The 21,532-nt window shown below is 49.4% G+C and overlaps 1 protein-coding gene across 1 annotated transcript in view; it reads right to left on the reverse strand.

Annotated features, from left to right (window-relative positions):
- Iqsec1 (IQ motif and Sec7 domain ArfGEF 1) overlaps positions 1 to 17,098 on the reverse strand; it is a 330,930-nt gene extending 313,832 nt beyond the window's left edge. The window contains 1 exon segment of the mRNA XM_051154905.1: positions 16,809 to 17,098. Within this exon segment, the coding sequence (XP_051010862.1) occupies positions 16,809 to 17,068 (260 nt within the window). The 5' untranslated portion in view covers positions 17,069 to 17,098.
- Positions 17,099 to 21,532: the final 4,434 nt, after the last annotated feature.

Genomic DNA, 21,532 nt, shown 5'->3' on the forward strand with positions numbered 1-21,532 from the left:
CCAGAGTGTGGGGCCATGCATGTTAGGGTAAAAGGCTACCAAGCTAGGCTTCCCCTTGTACAAGTCAAGACCAGGCCAAGGTATCCCTCAGCTCCTTGGATGCAGTGTGAGGTCTTGCAGAACCAGAAACGAAGTGAGAGAATACCAGCAGCATGCAAGCAGTCACTCAATGAATGGCTGCTCCAAAGGCCTACTATATCACCTGCCAAGAAGACGGGAGTAAGCAAGACAGACAAAACTGTCCTCCAATGACACACATCCCCTGAGAGACAGCTAATAAGCAAACAAATCCATATGCTGCTCAGAGACTGGTGCTAAGGAGGAAAATAGGGATGAGACGGGGACAGTGGTGAGAGACGGGACTAGGAAAGGCCTGGGAATAGCTACAACCACATGGAAAGCCCCAAGATGGGAGAACATGCTAAGAGCAGAGGGAATAAATAAAGTGAGAAAGTAAAGTTCTGGTGATTGAGAAGCTGGGTGACAGTTCCATTGATCTCATTCTATTTTTGCACCTATTCCAAGGCAATGTGGTTTAAAAGTCATAATTAGTTCCCTATTGAAGAAAGAAGTGAGGGAGAGAGTGACAAGCCTCTCAGGCTAACTACCCATTCACTGACCAACCGAGTGGCTGCCCTGAGCCCACCCTTATCTTTATCCACCATTCCTCTGCCTTAGTTTCCTCATTCAAACTCCTCATCCAGATAGCAATGCCTATGTTACGTGGGGATGAGTGACATCTGATACACCTGGCATATACCTCCCCCAACACACTCCCACTCTGGTACCCACCCTGAGCACTGAAAGCCTGGCTTCAGAGGAGGGTCTTTACTTGCCTGCACAGCTGCAGCATGCCCAACAGCAGTGAGGTGGGAGCTCCAAGAGTCCCTGACCTTGGGGAAGCAAGTTCTAGTGGAGGTATGTCGTGGATTTTACTCCATTTCTAGAAGAATGGTAACAGTGGAACAGAGCTTGAGGCTGTGCTACTCAGTGGAATAAGCCAGTAGCTGAGGACAAGCTGAGAATCCCACTTACACGTCATCCCTAGAGTAGTCACCGAGTAGCACGGGTGAGAGCCAAGAGCAGGAGGTGTAGGGTTTCCATTTGGGAAGACAGGCAAGCTCTAGAACTTGGTTATCCTGAGAGCTGTACAATGTGAGCATGCTCAGTACCACCGAGCCGCACAGCTAAAGATAGTAAAAATTTTATAAATTTTGTCCAGTATAGATTTGACGCAATTTCTGGGTGTGTGCATGTGTGTGTATATGAATGCAGACAAGCATATGTGTGCCACTACACACATGACAACCTCAGGTGTCAGCCCCCAGTTTCCACCTTGGTCTCTTTGTTGTTTTTATGCTGTGTATGCAGGCTAACTGGCCCACAAGCATCTGAGAAGTCTCTTGTCTCTGCAACCCCATAGGACCACTGGGATTAGACATCTGAGCTATGTACGAGTCTGGCTTTTACATGGGTTCTGGTGATTCAAACTTGGGTTGTCAGGCATAAGGGGAAAGTGCTTTTACTCACTGAGCATTTTTCTCGGTTCCACAATTTTTAAAACGAAAACAATCTTACTCTGAGTAAAATAAATAAATAAATAAAGATACCTAAGACATAGTAATGTCAGTTTTGGATAGCATCCCCTGCCCTAGGAACAGAGAAACATTGAGAAGATAGTGTCACACAGGGCTGGGTGTGAGCTGGCTGGCCAGACTCTCAGGTCCCAAGCTGAGGTGTGGGCAGGAGGCCGCCTAACCTTGCCACTCTTGGGATCGTGTTTTCTCCCTTCTCACGTCAGTCTGGGAGGACAGCATGCAAAAGCCAGCATCACAGAAGCTTTGCCTGGGATCATCAAGATCAAAAGATTTGCTGGAGTGGATATAAATAGCCCCAAAGCTCTGCTTCCGAGTAGGCCTGCAGCAGGGCCCATGCAGGGGGACCTTTGCAAGGCCAGCTGGAAACATGCTTTCCTGTATGTCCAAGCTGCCCAGGCCCCAGCAAGTAAGTAAAGACAGCCACATTCTGCCTTTCCCACCCCACCCCACCCCCCAGTCTCAGGTTCAGGCTCACTGCCTGACACTTCACTGACTGTCACACTTCCTCTTTTGAAACACAAATTGGTTTTCAAATCCAAGTGGCAGCAGGTCCACCCCTGCCTACAGAAAGCTTTAGGCTTCAGAATAACCCACACAGGGGCAGAATGGGCACACGCAGGTAGCAGGGCAAACGGTAGGTGTGAGGCACACAGGAAAAGCAGGTCCATGTCCTCCGTTCCACCCCAGGCTCACTCATTCTTGTACAGATTCTCACCAGTGTCAAAGCCAATCAGCACAAGCATCACCTTTAAACGTGTGGCATTTTCTGACATGTGCCTGGCACCCCCTCCCCATTCACCCACCTCCTTCCTGCCCCACCAGCCTGGCACCCTGAGGACGGATGAAGCCTCCCCCTGCAAGAAGGCTGGCACTTGGAGGTGCTCTGAGAGGGCTTGTTAGGTGAAGGAATACATGAATGCATTAATGACGAATTCAGCATGGGGGAAGGAAGGGAGGGAGGACGGCAGGAAGGAGGGTGAACCCAGACACAGTGCCTGGTGCCTGTCAGCCTCTGCCTCTACGGAGCCTGTCTCCCAGGCTACCTCCTTCTGTCTGTTTCTTTGCTTTTCCGTCTTTCTCTCCATCTAAGATCTTTGTCTCTCCTCTGTTTTCTATCCTTGTTTCCCTCCCTGTTTCTTTGGGTCTCTCTATCTTGCCTTCTCTACCTCTCCTCTGTCTCTCCAGCTTTCTCCATCTCAGCCTCTAATTTTATTCATATCTCTCTGTCTCCTCTCCATACATAGCTCACCACAGGCTCTGCCTGCCGAGGAGTCACCATGTTCCAAATGAGGAAGCATTTCCTAGACTCTGCAGGATGGAGCCAGCCTCCAGCCACAGCTCTCTGAACACCCACCCACCCACCTCAGCAATTCGGTTTCAACCCAAACCATACTTGGCAAATTAGGGTCCGAGAAGTGACAGTGTTCAATTTCTACATCACAGCCCTTCACCTCCAAGTGGAATGAGAACCTGAGCCTGAGACATCCCTGAGGTCTCAAAACTGGGAAATCTCCGAGGACCAATCACACATGAAACTACCTAAGCCCTGACCTTTCAAAGGCACAGCGCAGAAATCAGCCAACTAAGTGGCCAGGTAGGCTGAGTTTGCAGGCTTCTAAGGTCCAGATCCTGACAGGGATGTGCTTCTTAAACCAGGAGACTCTGGAGATCGAAACAGGTTGTGAGGAACCAGCAGAGCCAACAGCCCCAGCCTCCATGTGGGAGAGGAAGTGATGGATGTCAGTCAAGTTCCGGCAGAGAACTATTCAGGGAGAAAAGCTATGCACTTAGGCATAAGATGCCACACCTGAACACACAAATATCACACAGGCCAAGCAGACTGAGTCCCCAAAGGGCAGTACAGAGGTGTGAGCTGAGACCCTGGGGCTATCTTTCTCCACATCCACTTGCCTCTGCAGCCAGGGTAGTTGTTCCAGCAAGCTCCTTCCCCAGTCCCCACAGGTGACAGGCTCAGAGAAGCACTTGCTTCCTCACCATGTAGCAGGGCCGAGGGGCAGGAAGGTCTGGCCACTCCTATCTACATAACTGACAATTAGGTTGAGCCTTGCCATGGTCTAAGTATTTGCCTACCCCAAAACTCATGTGCTGAAGTCCTAACTTGCTATGTGATGGAATTAAGAATGGGGTCTATGGTTGGTGATAAGGTCAGGAAAGCAGACCACCCACAAACAGAGTTGGTGGTCTTATCAAAAACAAAAAACAAAAAATACCAGAGACCTCCCTTGCCCCTGCTGCCATGTGAGGACAGTGGGACATTGCCGTCTGTGAACCAGAGAGCAGGGCCACCAGATTCCCAATCTGTCAGTGCCTTAAACTGCCTTCTAGACCTCAAGAAAGCAAAAACTGTGGTTCAGAAGCCACACAGACTACAGGGTTATTAAAACAGCCAGAAAGGGCTAAGTCCAACCTGAAAACCAGCTTAGGACAGGGATCAAAGAAACTGCATTTCATAACAACTTGTCATCATGATGAAGGGACAAGTGCTTTTCTATCTCCCTGGTCTCCAGTGGAAGAAAATGGAGTTGTTCGCATGTGGTAAATTGAAAATCTGGGAAGTGGGTGGTGAACCAGCCCCAGCCCCACCCCCACCCCCACCCCCACCCCCTGTGCCTCGAGTCAGCCTCTCACTGAACTCTTCCAGACATACTCTTGACCTCTCCCACACAGGGGTTCAAGTGACTAGAGGGTCTACTGGGAACAACCACGAGACCATTGATAGCAGAACTATCCTCTGAAGAAATCACAGAAATAGAAGCCATCTCTCACCCAGCTACAAGGCAGAGTCCAAGGGCTTGACCACAGGTGTACAGTGGGCCCCAGACATGGCAAAAAGACAAACAGCACTAGGTTGGGAGTTACACAAACCAGTACCATACCCAGCCCAGGCAGGAGGGAGGCTTCACTTTTTTGGGTCTCCATATTCTCATCTATAAGACTGTGCAGATAAAACTACTTAGTCAACAGAGGCAGTACTCAATGTGTGCTTGAGTCCATCTCCTGATGGCACCGTCAAGCCAGAAAAGCAGCTGGCAAAGAAGATGGAAGCAGCTAAAACTGAGCTGTGATGGAGGTTGGAGACGTTGTTGTTATTGTTGTTGTTGTTTTCGTTGTTGTTATCAGCAGCGTTTTGTAGTGCTGGAGGTAGAATGCAAGACCGTAACAGTTGTAGTCTTTTTCATCTTTTCCCTTTTGTTTTTGTTTTTGATCTTGTTTTAGAGACAGGATCTAACTATGTACCCTGGAACTTACTACGTAGACCAGGCTGACCTAGAACTCACAAGTATCTGCCAGCTTCTGCCTCCAGAGTACTGGGATTAAAGGCATACACCACCATTGCTTGCTCAAACCATAGAATTTTTTTATGAGATTCCCCAAACAGAAGAAAATTTTAGGAGACAGTGAATAAATGAATTCATGTATTTATAAGAGACATGAAGATATGACTTCTTGGATCCTAGAAACCTACAAGAAGAACATCATGATAGGTGGAGCTAGGCCCAGAGGGGGGTTGCTCAAACGACTGCACCAACCAAGGTCAGTACAAGCAGTGAACATCGAACCCCTACTCAGATCTAGCCAATGGACAGGACAGTCTCCACAATTGTATGGAGAGCGGGGACTGAGTCAGACATGAACTCTGGTGCCCCATATTTGACCACTTCCCCTTGGTGGGGAGGCCTAGTAGCACTCAGAGAAAGAATAAGCAGGCTACCAAGATGAGACCTGATAGGCTGTGACCATATGATGGGGGAAGAGGTCCCCCTCGGTCATAGACCCAGGGGAGGGGAATAGGGTGAAAGCAGGAGGAAGGGAGGGAAGAACGGGAGGATACAAGTGATGGGATAACAGCTGAGTTATAATATGAGTAAATTAATTAAATACAAAATAAAAATAGATTTAAAAAATAAAAAAGATGTGACTTCTCTGACATGATACTTACCACTGAGGAGCCCAGCCAAAACAAGCTGTGGAGTGAGACTAAATGATGCACAGAAACAAAAGTCCCAGTCTGGTTTTATCCTGTTCTTCAACAACATAGTCACACCAGGGGCATGCATGAACCACTTTGGAAACCCTTGGTCTTGCACACAAAGCAATCATAACATATTTGAAATACGTTGCAGTAAACACAAGCGGTTGGGAGTAGGCACTGAAAGGTGACTAGGGTGTGACTGGTCCCCACCCTGGGAGAGAGAAGAGGCAGGCAAACAGGAATAAGCTGGGAAGCTGCCAGGAGAACCCAGTGCTTCAAGTGGAAACTGGATACATACAAAGAGGAGACTTATTCCAATATGTGAAAAACAGAAAAGAGGCTAAGATAAGGACCTTGTCCTTCAAAAATGGTTCAAAAGGCAGGAACAGGGGTGTGGGATGAGCTTTCTAGACAGAGAGAACTGTGTGAAACACAAAAGGGTGCACGTCTGAGAGAAGTGATAGTGGTGGGCATGTGGGAAAGCACAGAACAAATACAACCAATGCTCGGCCACTCTGCCTGGTGCATGTTTGTGAGTAACAGAAAACGTGAGCAAATATATGTGTCTGGAGCTGACTTGGTCCCTCTTCAGTTGCTATCAGGAAGCCGGAAACTGAATTGCTTTAGAAAGAATAAAGGTTCATTGGGATCATGTTCTGGAAGCTGGCATGTACAAGATAATAATAGCGAGAAGCTAGTGAGGCCAGTGCTGCATTATGACACGTCAGAGGCTACTACTTGGGAAACAGAGCAGCTCTCTATCTCGAGTCTCCTCTACTTCTTACAGAGCCTCTAAAGCCACCATGGGGCCCCACCCTCAAGACCTCATCTAATCCCAACTACCTCCCAAAGGCTACAGCTTCAAGCACTATTATCATATATGACCTTAGGAATTAGGTTTGCAACACAAGACCTTTCAGAAGACACAGTAGAAGACACAGCACTATCCAAGGCAGATATAAAGAGACAAAAGGAGGGAGAGAGAAAGTGGGAGGGGGAAGATAAATGGGAGGAGGACACAGCCTGCTGCCTGTTTACATCTCAGAAGGCCACAACTCAGAACACTCCACAGCATGTCCCTAAAAGCTCAGGGACCTACTATCACGTGTGGCCATTCTTCCAACATGGGGCCTACCACTTGGCCAGAGGTCTTGAAGATGTTCCCTGTGTCCCTAGCTGGGTGACAGCTCAGCAGGATGGCACTGCTCACAATGAGGTAACAGGAGGGAAGAGGCAGGAATGAAAACAGGGACCCTCGTGGCTGACGTTATCAACACTGCATCCATGAATATGATTTTCCCCAGACTCCCTCCTGGGTGTTTTGGCTGCTTCACCATATGGCAGGAGTTAAAAATACAGCTCTGAGTGTGGGAAATGAAGATGAGATGGGTAAGCACTCTCAGAGTGACTGGGTAGAGGATCCTGCCTGCCCTAGCCAGTCCTCATCCAGGGCAAGGGTCAGATTCCAAACATGGTAAGTACCCTCAGCCCAGTGGGCACTAGCCTCTTCAGACCAACTTCTGAGTGACCGTTATATCCTCCATCTGCAACGCCCACAGAGGCCATGTGGTAAGAGCTTTGCTCCCAGCCCATGAGGAAGGTTTTCAGAGGTGAGGCCTAGTGAGCGATTGCTAGGCCATTGAGAGTGCCCATGGAGGACACTGAAGGACTCTAGTCTCTTCCTCTCTACTTAGCTTGCCAGCCGTCCTGGCACATGGCACGTGTCACAGCTTCCTCGATCACATGCTTTACCTCACCACAACCCCAAAAGCAATAGGGCCAAACAACTGTGGGCCGAAACCTCAGAAAAACAGTGAGCCACAGTAACAGAAAGCTAGCTAACACCATGGCCCTGCATGGAAAAACCCCTACAACAGAGCAGGGATACACGCACAGAGAGGCTAGAGCTCAGTCCTACCTGAGAGTAAGCCACAGTGGAACCATCACTAAACTTGGAGAAGAGGGAGTGACAGAGTGTGTGGTCTAAACAAACCTACTGTGGGAAACTAAAGACACAGAGAAAGAGGGGCTGTGCTGGCTAGTTTCACGTTAACGTTAACTTGGCTCAAGGTATAGTCATCTGAGAGGGGCGACTTCAATTAGGGAAATACCTCCAGAAGGGGACGTAGGCAAGCCTATAGGGCATTTTCTTAATTAGGATGGGGAGGGTGCAGCCCACTGTGACTGGTGCAAAACTTAGGTTGATGTTCCTGGATTCTATAATAAGGGAGGAAGCAAGCCTTGAGGAGCAAGCCAGTTAAGCAGAACCCCTACATGGCTTCCGCATCAGTTTCTGCCTCCAGGTTCCTGCCCTGATTTAGTTCCTGACCTGACTTCTTTCAGTGATGAACAGCGATGTACAAATGTCAGCCAAGGGAAATCTTTCGTCTCCATGTTGCTTTTGGTCATGGTGTTTCAGCATAGCAATAGTAACCCTAACTAGGACAGGGCCAAGTGCCATGCCCAAGAATCTATGCTGGCCTTACCACCTGGTTGACTGACAGCACTAGCAGAGGTGGCCTTCCGGGACTTTCAAGAGTTATGCCCAAAGGAGTGGCACATCTTCCTCCAAGGCCTTTCAGAGCATTCTCTGCCTAGACTGACTCCCCAGAGTCTACCATGGTGGAGACGCCTCATATGAACACTCCAGTCAGTGGTTCCAGCTGAACCCAGTTTTCTAGACCCTTCCACAGCTTCCAGGCATGTGAGTTAAGGCATTTAGTTATCCTCCAGACAAGCTCATCTCCAATTAAATACTACAGAGCAACTTCCCTTGATGGTACAGCAAAGAATAGCTTACCCAGGCCTTGCCCAGATGTGGACTCAAAAGTCTTGAGGTAAAATAAAACAGTGTTTGGGCTTAGGGCCTAAATTTTAATTTAGTAAATAAGTTTAACTTAGTTAACAGTGGATGGCTGGCTGGTTGAGTCATTGAATTATTGACTCTTTCATTTGCTAATTATTCATTAAAGTCTAGCGAGGGTCTGGAGAGGTAGGACAGTCAGTAAAGTGCCTGACATGCACTCATGAGGACCTGAGTTCAGACCCATAGAACCCATGTTTTTAAAAAAATCAGAAACAGGTCCCAAGACTGGAGAGGTAAAAAACAGGAACACCTCAGGGGATTATTGGTTAGCCAACATAGCTGAAATAGTGAGCACCAGCGTCAGTGAGAGACCCAGTCCATTCTGTCCCCAAAAATAAGGTACAGAAGGGATTGATGAAGACATGCAACATTGACCCCTGCTTGCATACACATGCATGCACACAAACACATACACCTATACACACATGCACAACAGAAAGGGGGCGGGAGAGAGAGAGAAGAGAGGGAGGAGGGGGAAGGAGAGAGAGAAGAGAGGAGGAGGGACAGAGAGAGAGAGAGAGAGAAGCTGGGAAGCTGGGGACAGGGCCCCATTTAGGAACATAAAGACAACTTGATCTCACAGAGTTTCTGGGCTAGTTCCCTGGTACCCACACAGTTGGTCATAGATCTGCATCCATGTTTTTCAGCTTCTGCCCCAGAGTCTGGGTCTCACTGCCAACATCCTTGACCAGTTCCTGCCTCTGCACCCATTCTCTCCAGGTAAGGATGAAGTACGTGTTTTGTGTCTGGTTCTATTCACTGTCGAAAGCCAAATATTGATGTTCTTGCCTATTATTCTTGAATTATTTGGGCTGTTTTTTGTTTTGTTTTGTTTTTGTTTTTGTTTGGTTGTTCGGTTGTTGGTTGGTTTTTCAAGACAAGGTTTCTCCGTGTAGCCTTGGCTGTCCTGGACTCACTTTGTAGACCAGGCTGGCCTCGAACTCACAGAGATCCACCTGCCTCTGCCTCCCGAGTGCTGGGATTAGACGCTTGAGCCACCACTGCCTGGCTCTTGAATTATTTGTATCTCCTTTATTTCTGTCAGTTTTTGCTTTGTCTGTCTTGAGGTTCTGTTGTCTTGTGCATGTTTGTTTGTTATGGTTATGTCTTGTTGAGGGACCAACCTTCTTAGAATTTCCTTATTTACAGTAGCAGTCTTTTTCTCAAATTTTAATATTTTGTTTTGCTATTTGAGTATTTTTTTTTTTTAACAAGGCCTCACTGTGTAGCTCTGGCTGGAGTGGAACACATTTTGTTGAGTAGGCTGGCCTCGAACTCACAGAAATCTGCCTGCCTCTGCCTCTTGAATGCTGGGATTAAAGATGTTCACCAGCATTCCTGGCTGGTATAGCCAGTTTATCTCTCTTTTGGTTACTATTATATGGATTACCTTTTAAACCTAATGGACTAACATTCAAAGTGGTCCCTAAAAGATGATACCTCTCATTTGACGTGCTTGGCTGATTCCCCCTCAAACTGCCACCCCCTCCACCACCTTTGCCTCCCTGTATTATTTCCTCATTTGTACCATAGAGTTGTAGCAAGTGTTGACAATATAAACAGCCAATCATAATAGTGAATAGTGATTGAACATTCCAGTCTTTAAAAAGATTTATTTTATGAGTAGGTATGTGTATCTGTCAGTATGCGTTCACGTGGGTGCAGGTATCCCTCACTGAATTCCTTGGAGCTAAAGTTACACACAGTTATGACCCTGCCTAGGTGGATGCTGGGAACTAAACTCAGGTCCTCTATAAGAGCAACAAATGTGCTTAACTATTAACCATCTGCCCAGCCCTGTATCATCCCATTTTTGAGTAAGGAACTGCAGCCATACAGTGGTGTGGGCTCTAAGAATGCCTTTGCTCTCATTATTTAAGCTGGTACTCCCTGCATCCCCACTGGATCATCCATTAAACAATGTTGGCAAAATCCAAGTACAGTGGCATCTGCTAAATCCTTAGCCCAGCCCTTGGGTTCATTGTAGGTGTCATGGAGGACAAGGAAGCCAGCTTATGGGTGAAAAAAATCAAACAAAATATGCAAAGACACCTCCCAGATAGCCTCTGAGGCCCCTCAAGGTTAGCACTGGGTGAAAAGAAGACCACAGAAAGGTTAATCAGAGATGTAAGCATATGGTGGGTTGTGAAAAGAGGGAAGCAGAACATTCTAGAGAGTTCTGCTCTGGGGGGACGGGTTAGGGAACTCATTTGGCTTTAATAATATTAAGTCTCTGACACTTTAAAATATGCAAAAAGTCTGTAACTAAAGGCTAACCAGATAAAGACAGTATGTCTCACAAAGAGTATGAATCAAACTCTGTTGTACTAAGTATGCAAAAAAAAAAAAAGTAGTAGACAGATAGTAGATGCATGCTTCTCTTCTTCCTCTCTTGCTCCTAAGGCCATAGCTCAAATGACACTTCCTGTAGGAAGCCTATGTTGATGGCCACAGGTGAGCACTTATTTTGGATGCTCTGGGCATGTACACTGCTTGGCCCCCCTCCTACAGCAAGGCAAGCTCTATTCCTGCTCATGTTTCCACCTGGAGGCAGTAGGGAAACTGCCCTAACAGAGAACAAGAATCCTGCCTACCTCTGCGGCCTAGGAACAGGGTGAAGAGAGGACATGGCAATCACATGTCTGTTTCACCGAGCCCCATCCTTGGGACACAGTAGGCACTTCATAAATGTTCACTCCCATCCATGTGCTTCTAAGCACCCTCAAGGGTACAGAGGTATGCAATAAAGCAAATATTGAAAAACTTTAATTGCAGAACCCAGAGGGAAGGAAGGGGAAGCAGTGTTCTGCTCTGCGTGATTCTTTCTTCTCTTCTATATGTGTGAAAATACTGGAGCTAAACAATCCTCAAAGGCAATTTCGGTGCCCTGCTCTAAAGCTACCATCTATCGAGTCCTCGGTGGCAGACACCACCACAGGCAGCTCCTACATCTGGTCCCTTACAGAAGTGGCTACTCTCATCTGTCCTAAGACTGGCTCGGAGAGGCTGAGACTTAGACAGTTTGAGCCACTGGAAAACAGCTACAGTAAGGGCTGGGCCTTCCAATCCACTGCTAGAGGAGGGCCAACTGCCCAGGGACTAGTCACAAGAAAGCCCTAAAGGTCCTCTAGAAGAAGCCTAGGGCAGTTGGGGTGATGGGGGAACTGCAATATCAAAGCTGCCATGCTTGATTAATGAAGACAGAAGTCCTTTCCATAGGTAATAGTGGCCAGCGCACTCTGCCTAACCCCAAGTTATCAGCTCCACAGAGAAGACCTGGCACACAGGAATTCCATCTGCATCACTCAGTCACACTTAAGTCTACAGTCTACAGAGATCTGGGCTGTAAGCAGGAGACCCACTGAACTCAGATGGTCTCAAGTTTGCATCAGTAGCCCTCCCCCCTTTTCAGATAGGTCAATTTCACCTTGGATTCCAGTTCTTGACAAATTCCCAGTTTGTCTATGTTTGTTTCCGGGTTGCTTAGTGGTAATTATTCCTGTTGACACCCTGACAAGCACAGAACAGTGTACTTCCCAAGTTAAGTCAAGTGTTGCTCTTCTATAAAAAATAAAAAATTTAAAAAATTAAGATAGCACCAACAACCCGATCAGCTGTCAAAACAACATCATAGACAAAATAACTGACAGATAGCCATCCTGATGCCCGAACATACGGATGTCCCCAAATGCCTGACTTCTGTGTCCCAGTGCTCACACTTCCCTCCCCATGGCAGAGCCCTGGGGGCTGAGGTGTCTGCAGGCACAGTGGCCTGTATCCAGTGTGAACACTCACATGGGAAGCATCCACAGCTCTCAACTGCGTTTCACATACTGCACCGCTCACTGTTTTTCTCAGCGCCAGCTAGATAAAGAAGCAGTCCCTGATTTATTTTCTGGGTTGTAAAATAATAATTTGCTTAGCTTGTCAGACGGCTGGGAGAGAGCTTCAGAGAAACGCTCCCTCATCTTTCTGCGGACTCTACCATCTGCTGGAAAAATAAGAATGGCTCACCCTGATCCCTTACAGTTTAATACATTTTGTCCAACTAGGACAAGTGTCCCAAAGTGTGGTGCAGCTTGTTCCTGACAGAGGGACATCTTCCCAGCACTGGATACAGGCTTTATCTCAGCTGAGAGAACAAGAATATTATTTAATAGAAACATAAAACAGCGACTCCTGCCACCCATTTCTCAGCCACCGTCATAGCTGAGGAGAAAAAGGCCCCTGTAGCCTCTCCCAGGCTTCTAGTCTTTGCTCAGAGGGAGAAGAGAATCTGCACACACGAGCACTCAGCTTCCTGGTCCCTACACCTCAGTTTTGGTACTTCCCAGCCACTTTGAGGAACAATACAACTCAAAGGCTCCTTGCCAGGACCATCCAAAGTAGTATTCTCTGTGTCATCTGCCTGCTGCCAATTAGGACAGTCTAATTCTGTCTTGCCGCCCCCTGTTCCACAGCCACCCTTGAGCATGCCCCCTGAAATGAAGCACCATCATCATGGTTAATGTCACCATAAAGCCAGGAAGAGCACTTTGTTTGGTAAGTCAACAGACACTGAATGCCACTGAAAACCACCCCCAGAGTGAGTCACCGATTCAGAGCTTCAGAAAAATGTCCTCTCCAAGTGATGTGTGATGTGACAGCCCTTGAGGGCTGGAGCAGATGAGAAGGCAGAAGAGGCCGTTCCACTGGGCCTCTCAGCCACTTGAGGCTGGTGTTTACTTCTGCCAAGAAACCTGAGGAGATCAAAGGCTAAAAACGGGTCACCTTCTCCCATCTTTTCCCCTTTATACAAACCACAACCAGCGCTGCCTTGGTGACAAGATCCCATAGGGCAGAAGGGATCCATACAAGCTACGTGCCCACAAGCACTGGCCAGGAGCCAAAAAGAATCCTGAGAAGTGGTCTGATCATCCCACAGTGTGAAAGGCAGGCAGTAGGTGAGGAGGATCAGGAGCCAAGCAGCATGAGATCCAACACTGGCTTACAACCAGAGCTTAAACAAGGCATGTGACCACTCTGAGCCTACATGTCACATCTGTACAATGGGAGCAGCAACTGTCTCTGCCTGGCAGGAGTGTGAGCATGCAGCAAACCCTTACGGGATACAGTCATGCTCTCCTAAACTTGGTTCAGTATATCTATCAGTACCTGCCACATGATGATTCCAGTAACCCTTCCCCTCCCAGGCTTTACCCATTCAAACAATATCCTCTGAGCACCTACTAGGTACCCAAGCTCTAGTGAGGAGAATGTGGTTCTAGAAATGAATCACTAGAATGCAGCTGACTGCACGTTGCATATGAGTGCTGATGTCAGGGGGAAAAATCAGCATCAGTAACAACAGAAGTAAATAACTGCCAGCTAGCAAACGCCTCACGAATGACTGAAATTCTTCCCTGTTTTAAGCGGCTCCCCCAGTGCTGAGAACCAGTGATGATTCTTGGCACTAACTGTCGGGAATGCAAGAAAGCCCTCTGAGAAAGAACTTAAGGGTTGCTGGGATTGAAAGCTTCTAGCTCGTTGAGGCATCTTGTGTCTGGTGAGGTGAGACTCTTGTCTCACGAAAAGCAATGGACCACTGAAGCTCCTCTACGTACTAAGCAGGGAGCTCCTAACTCAGGGGCTGCAGTGGCTACCAGCTACTTAGGAAAGGTCAGTCAGGTCTTGCTCAGGCAGCGTGCTTGTCAGACCCTCTCTTATAAGAGCCACTATATACAGACAAGGAGGCCTGGGAATGACATCATCCACACACAAAAGTAGGGAAAAGTAGAGCCCAGTCTTCCAGCTCCATTTCCCCCAAACCGTGGCCTTGTACTGCTCCGTCACCTCTGGAAACTCCGGCTTAATAACAGTTGTCCGTTCCAGCAACCCTTCCCCACAGCTCCATATTCCCCCATTGCACATCTCCTGTCCCTAGCCTTTTAAGTTCCCACCTCCTGTCTGGGCTCAGCTAATCCAAAGAATTGAGAAACTGATAAACATGGGAAAAATCTAGCCAGCATGAAGTACCTATAGGGTACCCATTTCCTGTCTTTCTCTCTCTCTCTCTCTCTCTCTCTCTCTCTCTCTCTCTCTCTCTCTCATCTTAGGGAAAAAGAATGGGAGGCAGCTAAGCTGATTCCTGCTTCGCGTGCATTTAAGAAAAGCTGAGATGAGGAAAGGTGCTGTGACCTGCCCCATGGTCACCAGCTGGGATATGCAGAGCTGGGCCTGAGTCCCAAGTTCATCTACCCACATTCTTTTCCTTATGTAGCATTATTTATCTCCTCTTTTCTGTGGTTCTTCTTGTCTCTCCAAATATTATCTCTGATGGTTCTGTATGCAACAGCACTTAATAAAAGCTCTCGAGGGGGCATTAGTCATCACACACTCCTTCACATCAGTCACTTTACTCACACAGCCAAACTATGTTTGGAAAAGCAGCCCCTAACGCCCCAGGGCCCTAAGCATACAAGCGTTAAATACCATCTCACAGATCTAGAGGATATTGGGTGGCTCCTACCAGGGGAGGAATGAATTGGTGTTCCTTTTCCTAAAGGGCTAGGAAATGGGTTACAGGCAGGAAAACAGAGCTGGTATGATCTGTCTTGAAGGGAACCTCCTGTTCCTTTCCCTATCCTCGTCCCTCACAGCTCCTTATCATGAGGTCTACATGCCAGCAACATAAAATGTCCCAGAGCTTGGGAGAAGAGTAGATTCTCCAGCCTGCCCCAGACCTGCTGGGTCAGAATCTACATTAAGCAAACAAGTCCAGATTCCTAGTGTGCACATTCAAGTTTGCAAACTGCCTTGGACCTAGACCATAGAGCAAAAACTGTGCTGCCACTTGCTTTCCTTAAAGGTGACGCTATACTTTTTTTAAGGTGACACGGGCTTTAGTTGTGCCTCTCATAGGGGGAAAGCGAAGCCAGACTGTCTCAAGGCTGAAAGCTTATGAAATAAAATTTCAGCATTTGCGCCCTCTGACCTCCTCAGTCAAGACCACTGACTGGAGGGACAATGAAGATTCCCCACGCCTGGGAGAGAAACTTCTGCCCCTTCAGAGTTCTCCTGTACACATACTCAGATTGTTCAGTAGGGGTGACTTTGAAAGAAAAAAATATGTATCTCCCGGGATAGTGATGTGAGGCATCAGTTGACCAACGTGTGTCACTGTTCCCTATCAAAATAGGAGTGTGTGTCCCTGCTCTGGTGCCACCTCCCTAAGCTGTAAGGGACTTCATTTCGGCAGACCAGACTTTTCTTCTGCATCCTTGCATATAGCATAGGCTGACCCATAACCTCTGTGGAAGGGACTAGTGAAAAGCCTCAGAACTAAGAGCCCCCTCTCTGTTTTCTCAAGCAGCAGGGGAGGCTCTGCATCAGTGACCGCAGTTAGAAGCTAGCCACAAATCCTCTGCCTCTCAAGTGAACAGAAAGAAAGGTTGATTGTAACACTCCATCCTGCCTCCTAAAAAGCCAAGGAATTCAGCCGTACCCTGGCTCTTCAGACACCAACCACCACCACCCTACAAACACAACTCTCCTCTTCCAAAGAGTGGAACAACCCTAGCATAAATGCCTACAACTAGTGTCCCAAGCAGGCTGTACAGGCCTTCTGTCCTTTGTCCATAGCAGGATGCAGTCGGACCTGGGGCAGGGGAAATGTGGTCCCCAATGCCTGGATTCCCACTCCAAGGAAACGGATCCCCTATCTGGAATCAGTGTAACTCCTTCCTCCAGCATTGCATGCTCAAAGCCTCTCAGGTCGCTTGTTCTAGAGCTACTGACCACATTGAACACTTTTTCTAGTCGACCCCTGACAGTTCCAAAGGCAATCGCAGAAGGAATAGGCAGAAAGCTCACAGCAGCAAACCTGACAACTCCACCCCAGCGTCACTTAAGCCCCCAGCCCCGCCCAGGAGGGCACAGAAGACAGCCAGCAAGGCTTGGTTGGCACCAGCACCCAGAGGAGGCGAAGCTGCTGCAGGCTGGAGCTCCCGGGACGCCAGGGGCCAGGGCGGTGGGGCTGCGCCTCCTCGGCGGCTCCTTAATCCTTGGTCTGAAATAGCTGGGGTAATCTCGGGTCGAGGCAGGGGAATTAGTGTCTTGTGGGAGGAGGACGAGGCCCCGGGGCTGGACGGCGCAGGGTCGGTGTGGAGAGCACTAAGCAAGAGTGGCCCCGGCGGCCCCGGGCGGGCGAGCGCTGCACGCGACAGCCGCGCGCGACGAGGCCAGGCCGGATGGCAGTTCCGGGAGGTCCCGGGTGCGCCAGGCTCCGGCCCCGGCCGAGGGACTCACTCCACAGCCCCCTGAGAAGTTCGCGCGCGTTGCCCGCACACCCGCTCCGCCGCTCTGCACTTACTTGTCGCGGCGGCTGCCGAGCTCTGGGATGGCCCCGAGAGGCGAAGGGCCCGGGTCTGGTCGCCGAGCGCACGCGGCCAGGTGTCGCCGGTGCCGCTCCAGCAGGCCGGCGTTCTCGCGGCTCAGCCGCGCCACTTGGCGCTCCAGCTCTTCGATGCGCCGCCGCCTTTGCGCCAGCAGCTCTTGCTGCGCCGCGACGATCCGGGTCAGCTCCTGCAGGTACTCGTCCGCCGTGCCGGGGGGCTCGGCGGCGCTCGCCATGGTCCCCGCGGCGGATGGCTGCTCCTCAGGCGAGCGGGCAGCGGGGCGGCGGCGGCGCAGCCATGGCTGCGCGGCGGGCACGGAGGCGCGGCACGGCGCGGCGCGGCAGCGGGGCTCGGCCCGGGGGGCGCGGCGGCGCGGGGCTGGCGCGGCTCCGCCTCGGCTCCCGCCTCCGCCGGCGGACGCCCAGTGCCTCGGCGCCTCCCGCTCCCCCGCGCCGCCGCCACCCTGCTGCCTGCTGCCCCACCGACGCGCAGGGGTCGGCAGGGCGCGGAGCTGCGGCCGCCGCGGGCAGACGAGGAGTTTGCAAAGTGCCGGCTGCGACGCGAGAAGGAGCGGGAGCCCTACGAACGCAGACCGGGGAGGCGCCTGTGAGGGAGGGCGCCGCCTGCCGGGCCCGCCTCTCCACCCCGCGAGCCGGGTTCCCCACAGCCTCAGCAACTCAGAGCCACAGCTCCTAAGCCCCTCGGCCTAGACCCAGCCCCGCCCACAGAGCCCCTGGTCCCAGGACCCCGCCCCCTCAGCGCGGGTCCCTCTGCTCAGCACGTTACTCTTTGCTTTAGCCCCGCCCCTTTGCCTCCTCCGCCCAATCCCCTAAATCCCTCGGTCCCGCCCCCTTATCCTCTAGTCCCTCAGCCCGGCTTCCTTCAGCGCCTCAGCTCTGTCCAGCAAGTCACTCAGTCCCGCCCTCTCTGCCCCTCAGCCACGCCCCCTCGGCACAGCAGCCCCTCACTTTCTGTGCACGCTTCTTCAGCACTTTGCCCTTCAGCTCCGCCCACTAAGCACCTCGGACCCGCCCCCTCAGCTGTGGGTACCTCAGCTCTTCTGCCTGGCATCTTAGTCTCAACAGGGCCATCTAAGACTCCAAGTTCCAGTCCTTTGGGGCTCAACCACGCCCCCTCGGCCCCTCTAGCCCCTCAGCGCTTTACTCTCAGCAGTGCCCCCCCAGAAGGCCCCTTGCATTTACCGACCCCGTCCCTCAGTACGGCCCCCTTATAGTGCAGCCCCTCAGTTTCCCACCCCATGCCCACTCTTAGCCCTCTGTTCTTCAGTACCTCAGCTCTTCAGCTCCTCCACCTTAGCCTCTCTGCCTTTTCCTCAGTTCCTGGGACCGACACCTTCCTTGTGCCTCAGTCCCTAGGCCCCAGGTACCTTAGCACTCCGAGCATTTCAGCCCCGCCCTTCAGCCCTTTAGTGAGTCAGGCAGCTATCTTTTCAGAGCTTCTCAAGCTTTTGTCTTTCAGTGTGCTTGAGCACCTTGGCCCCAAGCTCCTCAGCACTCCAGCTTCTTCATTCTGGTTCCTCAGACTGCCACCACCCAACCCCAAGACCCTAGACTCGCAGCTCCTCAGCCAGGAGACACCGCCCTCCCGCCCCCAGCCCAGCACTTCCTGTCCACTCTTGCCAGCCACTCTGATGTATAAAGGTTAATTAAAAGAAATGAGGAAAACTACCTTCCTTCATGCTACTGACCCATGATTTTAGGTCTGGTGAACAGAAAAACAAGCAACTCATGAGAAGTTTGTCATATTTTACAAGCCTGACTGCTAAAACACAAGATTTGTTTTGCCACTGCAGACACTAGTCTCACAAACAAACTTCCTTGTGCAAACAAAAGATAGCCAGAAAGCACTGGAACCGACAGCAATTTACCTTGATCTGAGTCTCAGTTTCCTCACAGGCATAATGCTGCTTCTTGATTGTTCAACTCTTCATAATTTTCATATCCCTGATTTCTTTGAACTAAATTTGTTTCTGTTTTGTCTTCTTGGTTTTAAAGGTTATTTCCTTTGTTTCTTGATGTCTAGCAAATGCTTTTAAGGCTATTAGTTTGCCTCCGGGTAAAGCCTTAACTGCATCTCCGAAATTTCCAAAACCTTATTATCTACACTTTGAGGGTAAGGTTTTGTTAAGGTTGGTGTTACTCTGGCACATCACTGGCTTCACCGACTCATATTTGTTGATGTACCTCTAAACCCTCCTTGCGAGTTCCCTGAGCATGCCTACAGAGGAGAGAATGATAGGGCCATCCCTCAGGTCCTCAAAATCACCAAGGACTCTTCTCTCAACATGATGCTATGTACACATCACTCTAAATGAAAACGTTATTGTTGTCCTTTTTTACTAGGCTACCTGACATGCTCCAAAAAAAAAAAAAAAAAAAAAAAATCATGTTACCTTTGTAAATCTTGTAACAGTCTTGTGAAAAGCAATGATGTCATGCTACATCCCATTTAACGTTTTGATTTTTGTATTTAAAATGCACTAACAATTTTTGCAATTGTGTTCTAATATATCAAGAGTGTCTCCAAAAGATGGCCCAGGCTTCCCTCTATCTTAAGGGAGACCTGACCTTGGAGTCATGCTTGTATCTCTGCCAGTGTCTGGGAGTGAAGGGAAATCAAACTCTAACCCCTGGCTCAATCAGTGAGGAACAGTGAAGGGAGGAGCAGTGCCCCATGCTCACTGCCCACGTGGTCTCCCCATGTTTGTATGCCCCAATAACAGCTCTTGTTGGAACAGATCTCCATTTCTGTCTCTGCATCGCCTCCCTGCTCTCTGAGACTTGCCACCCTGTGATAACACAGGCAGAACAGACTGACAAATAGAGAGCCTTCAGGCATGGCCAGGGCAGAAGTTGATAGCAGCTTCAGAGGGGTTGAGAGGAGCTAGCCACACACCCCAGGTCTCTGTGGGACCCTTCTCCAGGTCATTTGCTCCAAGGCAAGAAGTACATAAGGAGGTGACGGAGAGCCTGACATCTTCAACGGGGGCACACATACCATTGTCCTGGGTCACGCAGGAACCAACTTCCAGGAAAAGTCTACCCTACCATAGAAGGGAGGTCTCTTCCTCAAAGAGCATCTGCCAGACATTTGCCTAGCAAATGTTCCTGGGTATCAACTCTGGCTAGGATCTGGGGATAGAGAGCAGGACAGACATGGTCCCTGATTTTTTGATGTTTTCCAGTGGAGACAGAGAGTGAGCAAGTAAGCTGAGCATGGCCACCCAGGGCCTGTTCTCAGAAAAGCCTTGAGTAGGCTGGTGTCCCACTGTTGCTGTCTAGATATCCTAATATTTTATCAGGGGCATAGAATGCTCATTATGGTCTGGGGCTCCCAATAATGAGACCATCTTGGAGGTGTGCAATGACATTCTAGTGAGCATTCCAAGAGCCAAACAGAAGCCCCAGTAGAGGGCACTTGCCCATCCCTGTTGTGTAATGGCCCCATGTTGGCTGACTTCAAGCTATGTGTTGAGCTCAAGGACAGTAGGCGTATCAATACCCTTGCCCTTGACCTAGACAAACATAAGGTCAGATAGGTGAAGATAAAAGCAGAGGGGTTCTAATAGGATGAACGAAAGGAAATAGAACTGGCCAACCAGATGCCAGTCCTTGTTTACATTCCACGGTGCACAGGAAAAATAGTAGAGCCCTCAGCTTCCCACAAGCATGCTATGCTGGCTGCTGTGGCCACCCACAATGCATTGCACCTTAGGACAAAGCTGTAGTCATGATACATGCTGGCAGCTGATGGCTCCAAACTCAGATTCCCTTGGGAAATGGCCGTATGATGACAGGTCTAAGTAGAAATTGACAGGTTTCTATCTCCCCTTCCTAGGTGACTATTATCCCAAAACTGGTTCATACAAAGTTCCACAGCCAGGCCCTCTTGCCTCAATGGGCCATGTTGTGGGGCCATGCCAGCGCCAAAGCTCCTGAAAGGACCACCAGGGACCTCTGCAGGGTCTGCACCAGCACATTCAGCACAGCTCCCTCCATCCTTAGTGGGTGCCACACCCAAAAGCATGCCCAGAAAAACCTGGACAGCCAGCTCTACACCTAAATGTCTCTCCAGGGAGTCACCTGGGGGCATCCATCTTTACCCACTCTCCCATCTTTGTCTTCACACCTTCACTCTTTTCTTGTTAGGATTTGTAGGATATGTATTCCACCCTACAATTTGAGTTAAGATCCTCTCTCTTTAAGCATAAAATCTCAAACACCAATAACTTCGTTTTTCAGTATTATAATTGGATAAATGAAATGTGAAGTAGTGCATACTGAATTGAAGGAGGAGGAGAAGAAAAAGGAGGAGGAGAAAAAGGAGGAGGAGGAGGAGAAGGAGGAGGAACATGTAAGCATGCCAAAGAAAATAAAGGTAATAAGATTTAGGAGCTGACAAAGAAAATGGGTTGTTTGTAATCATTAATTTTTATCCCTATGCATCAAGAAAACCCATTCTTTCAATATTATCTTTGGAGTGGAAAATACATCTTGCTCCTTAAAAATCTTCTGTGAGCTCTCTGGCTCACAGTTAGAGCTTGAGCTGGCTGCTTTCTGGGCCTGCTACATGGTTCATTGGGGATTTCTTGGCATTATACTTCTGGATTGGGTCCACTGTTTCTTGGATCCTGTGTACTCTTCTTGAATTCATTTTCTATTTTGCAATGTACATCCTA

This window comes from Acomys russatus, chromosome 13 (assembly GCF_903995435.1).
Source record: "Acomys russatus chromosome 13, mAcoRus1.1, whole genome shotgun sequence".
Lineage (NCBI taxonomy): Eukaryota > Metazoa > Chordata > Mammalia > Rodentia > Muridae > Acomys > Acomys russatus.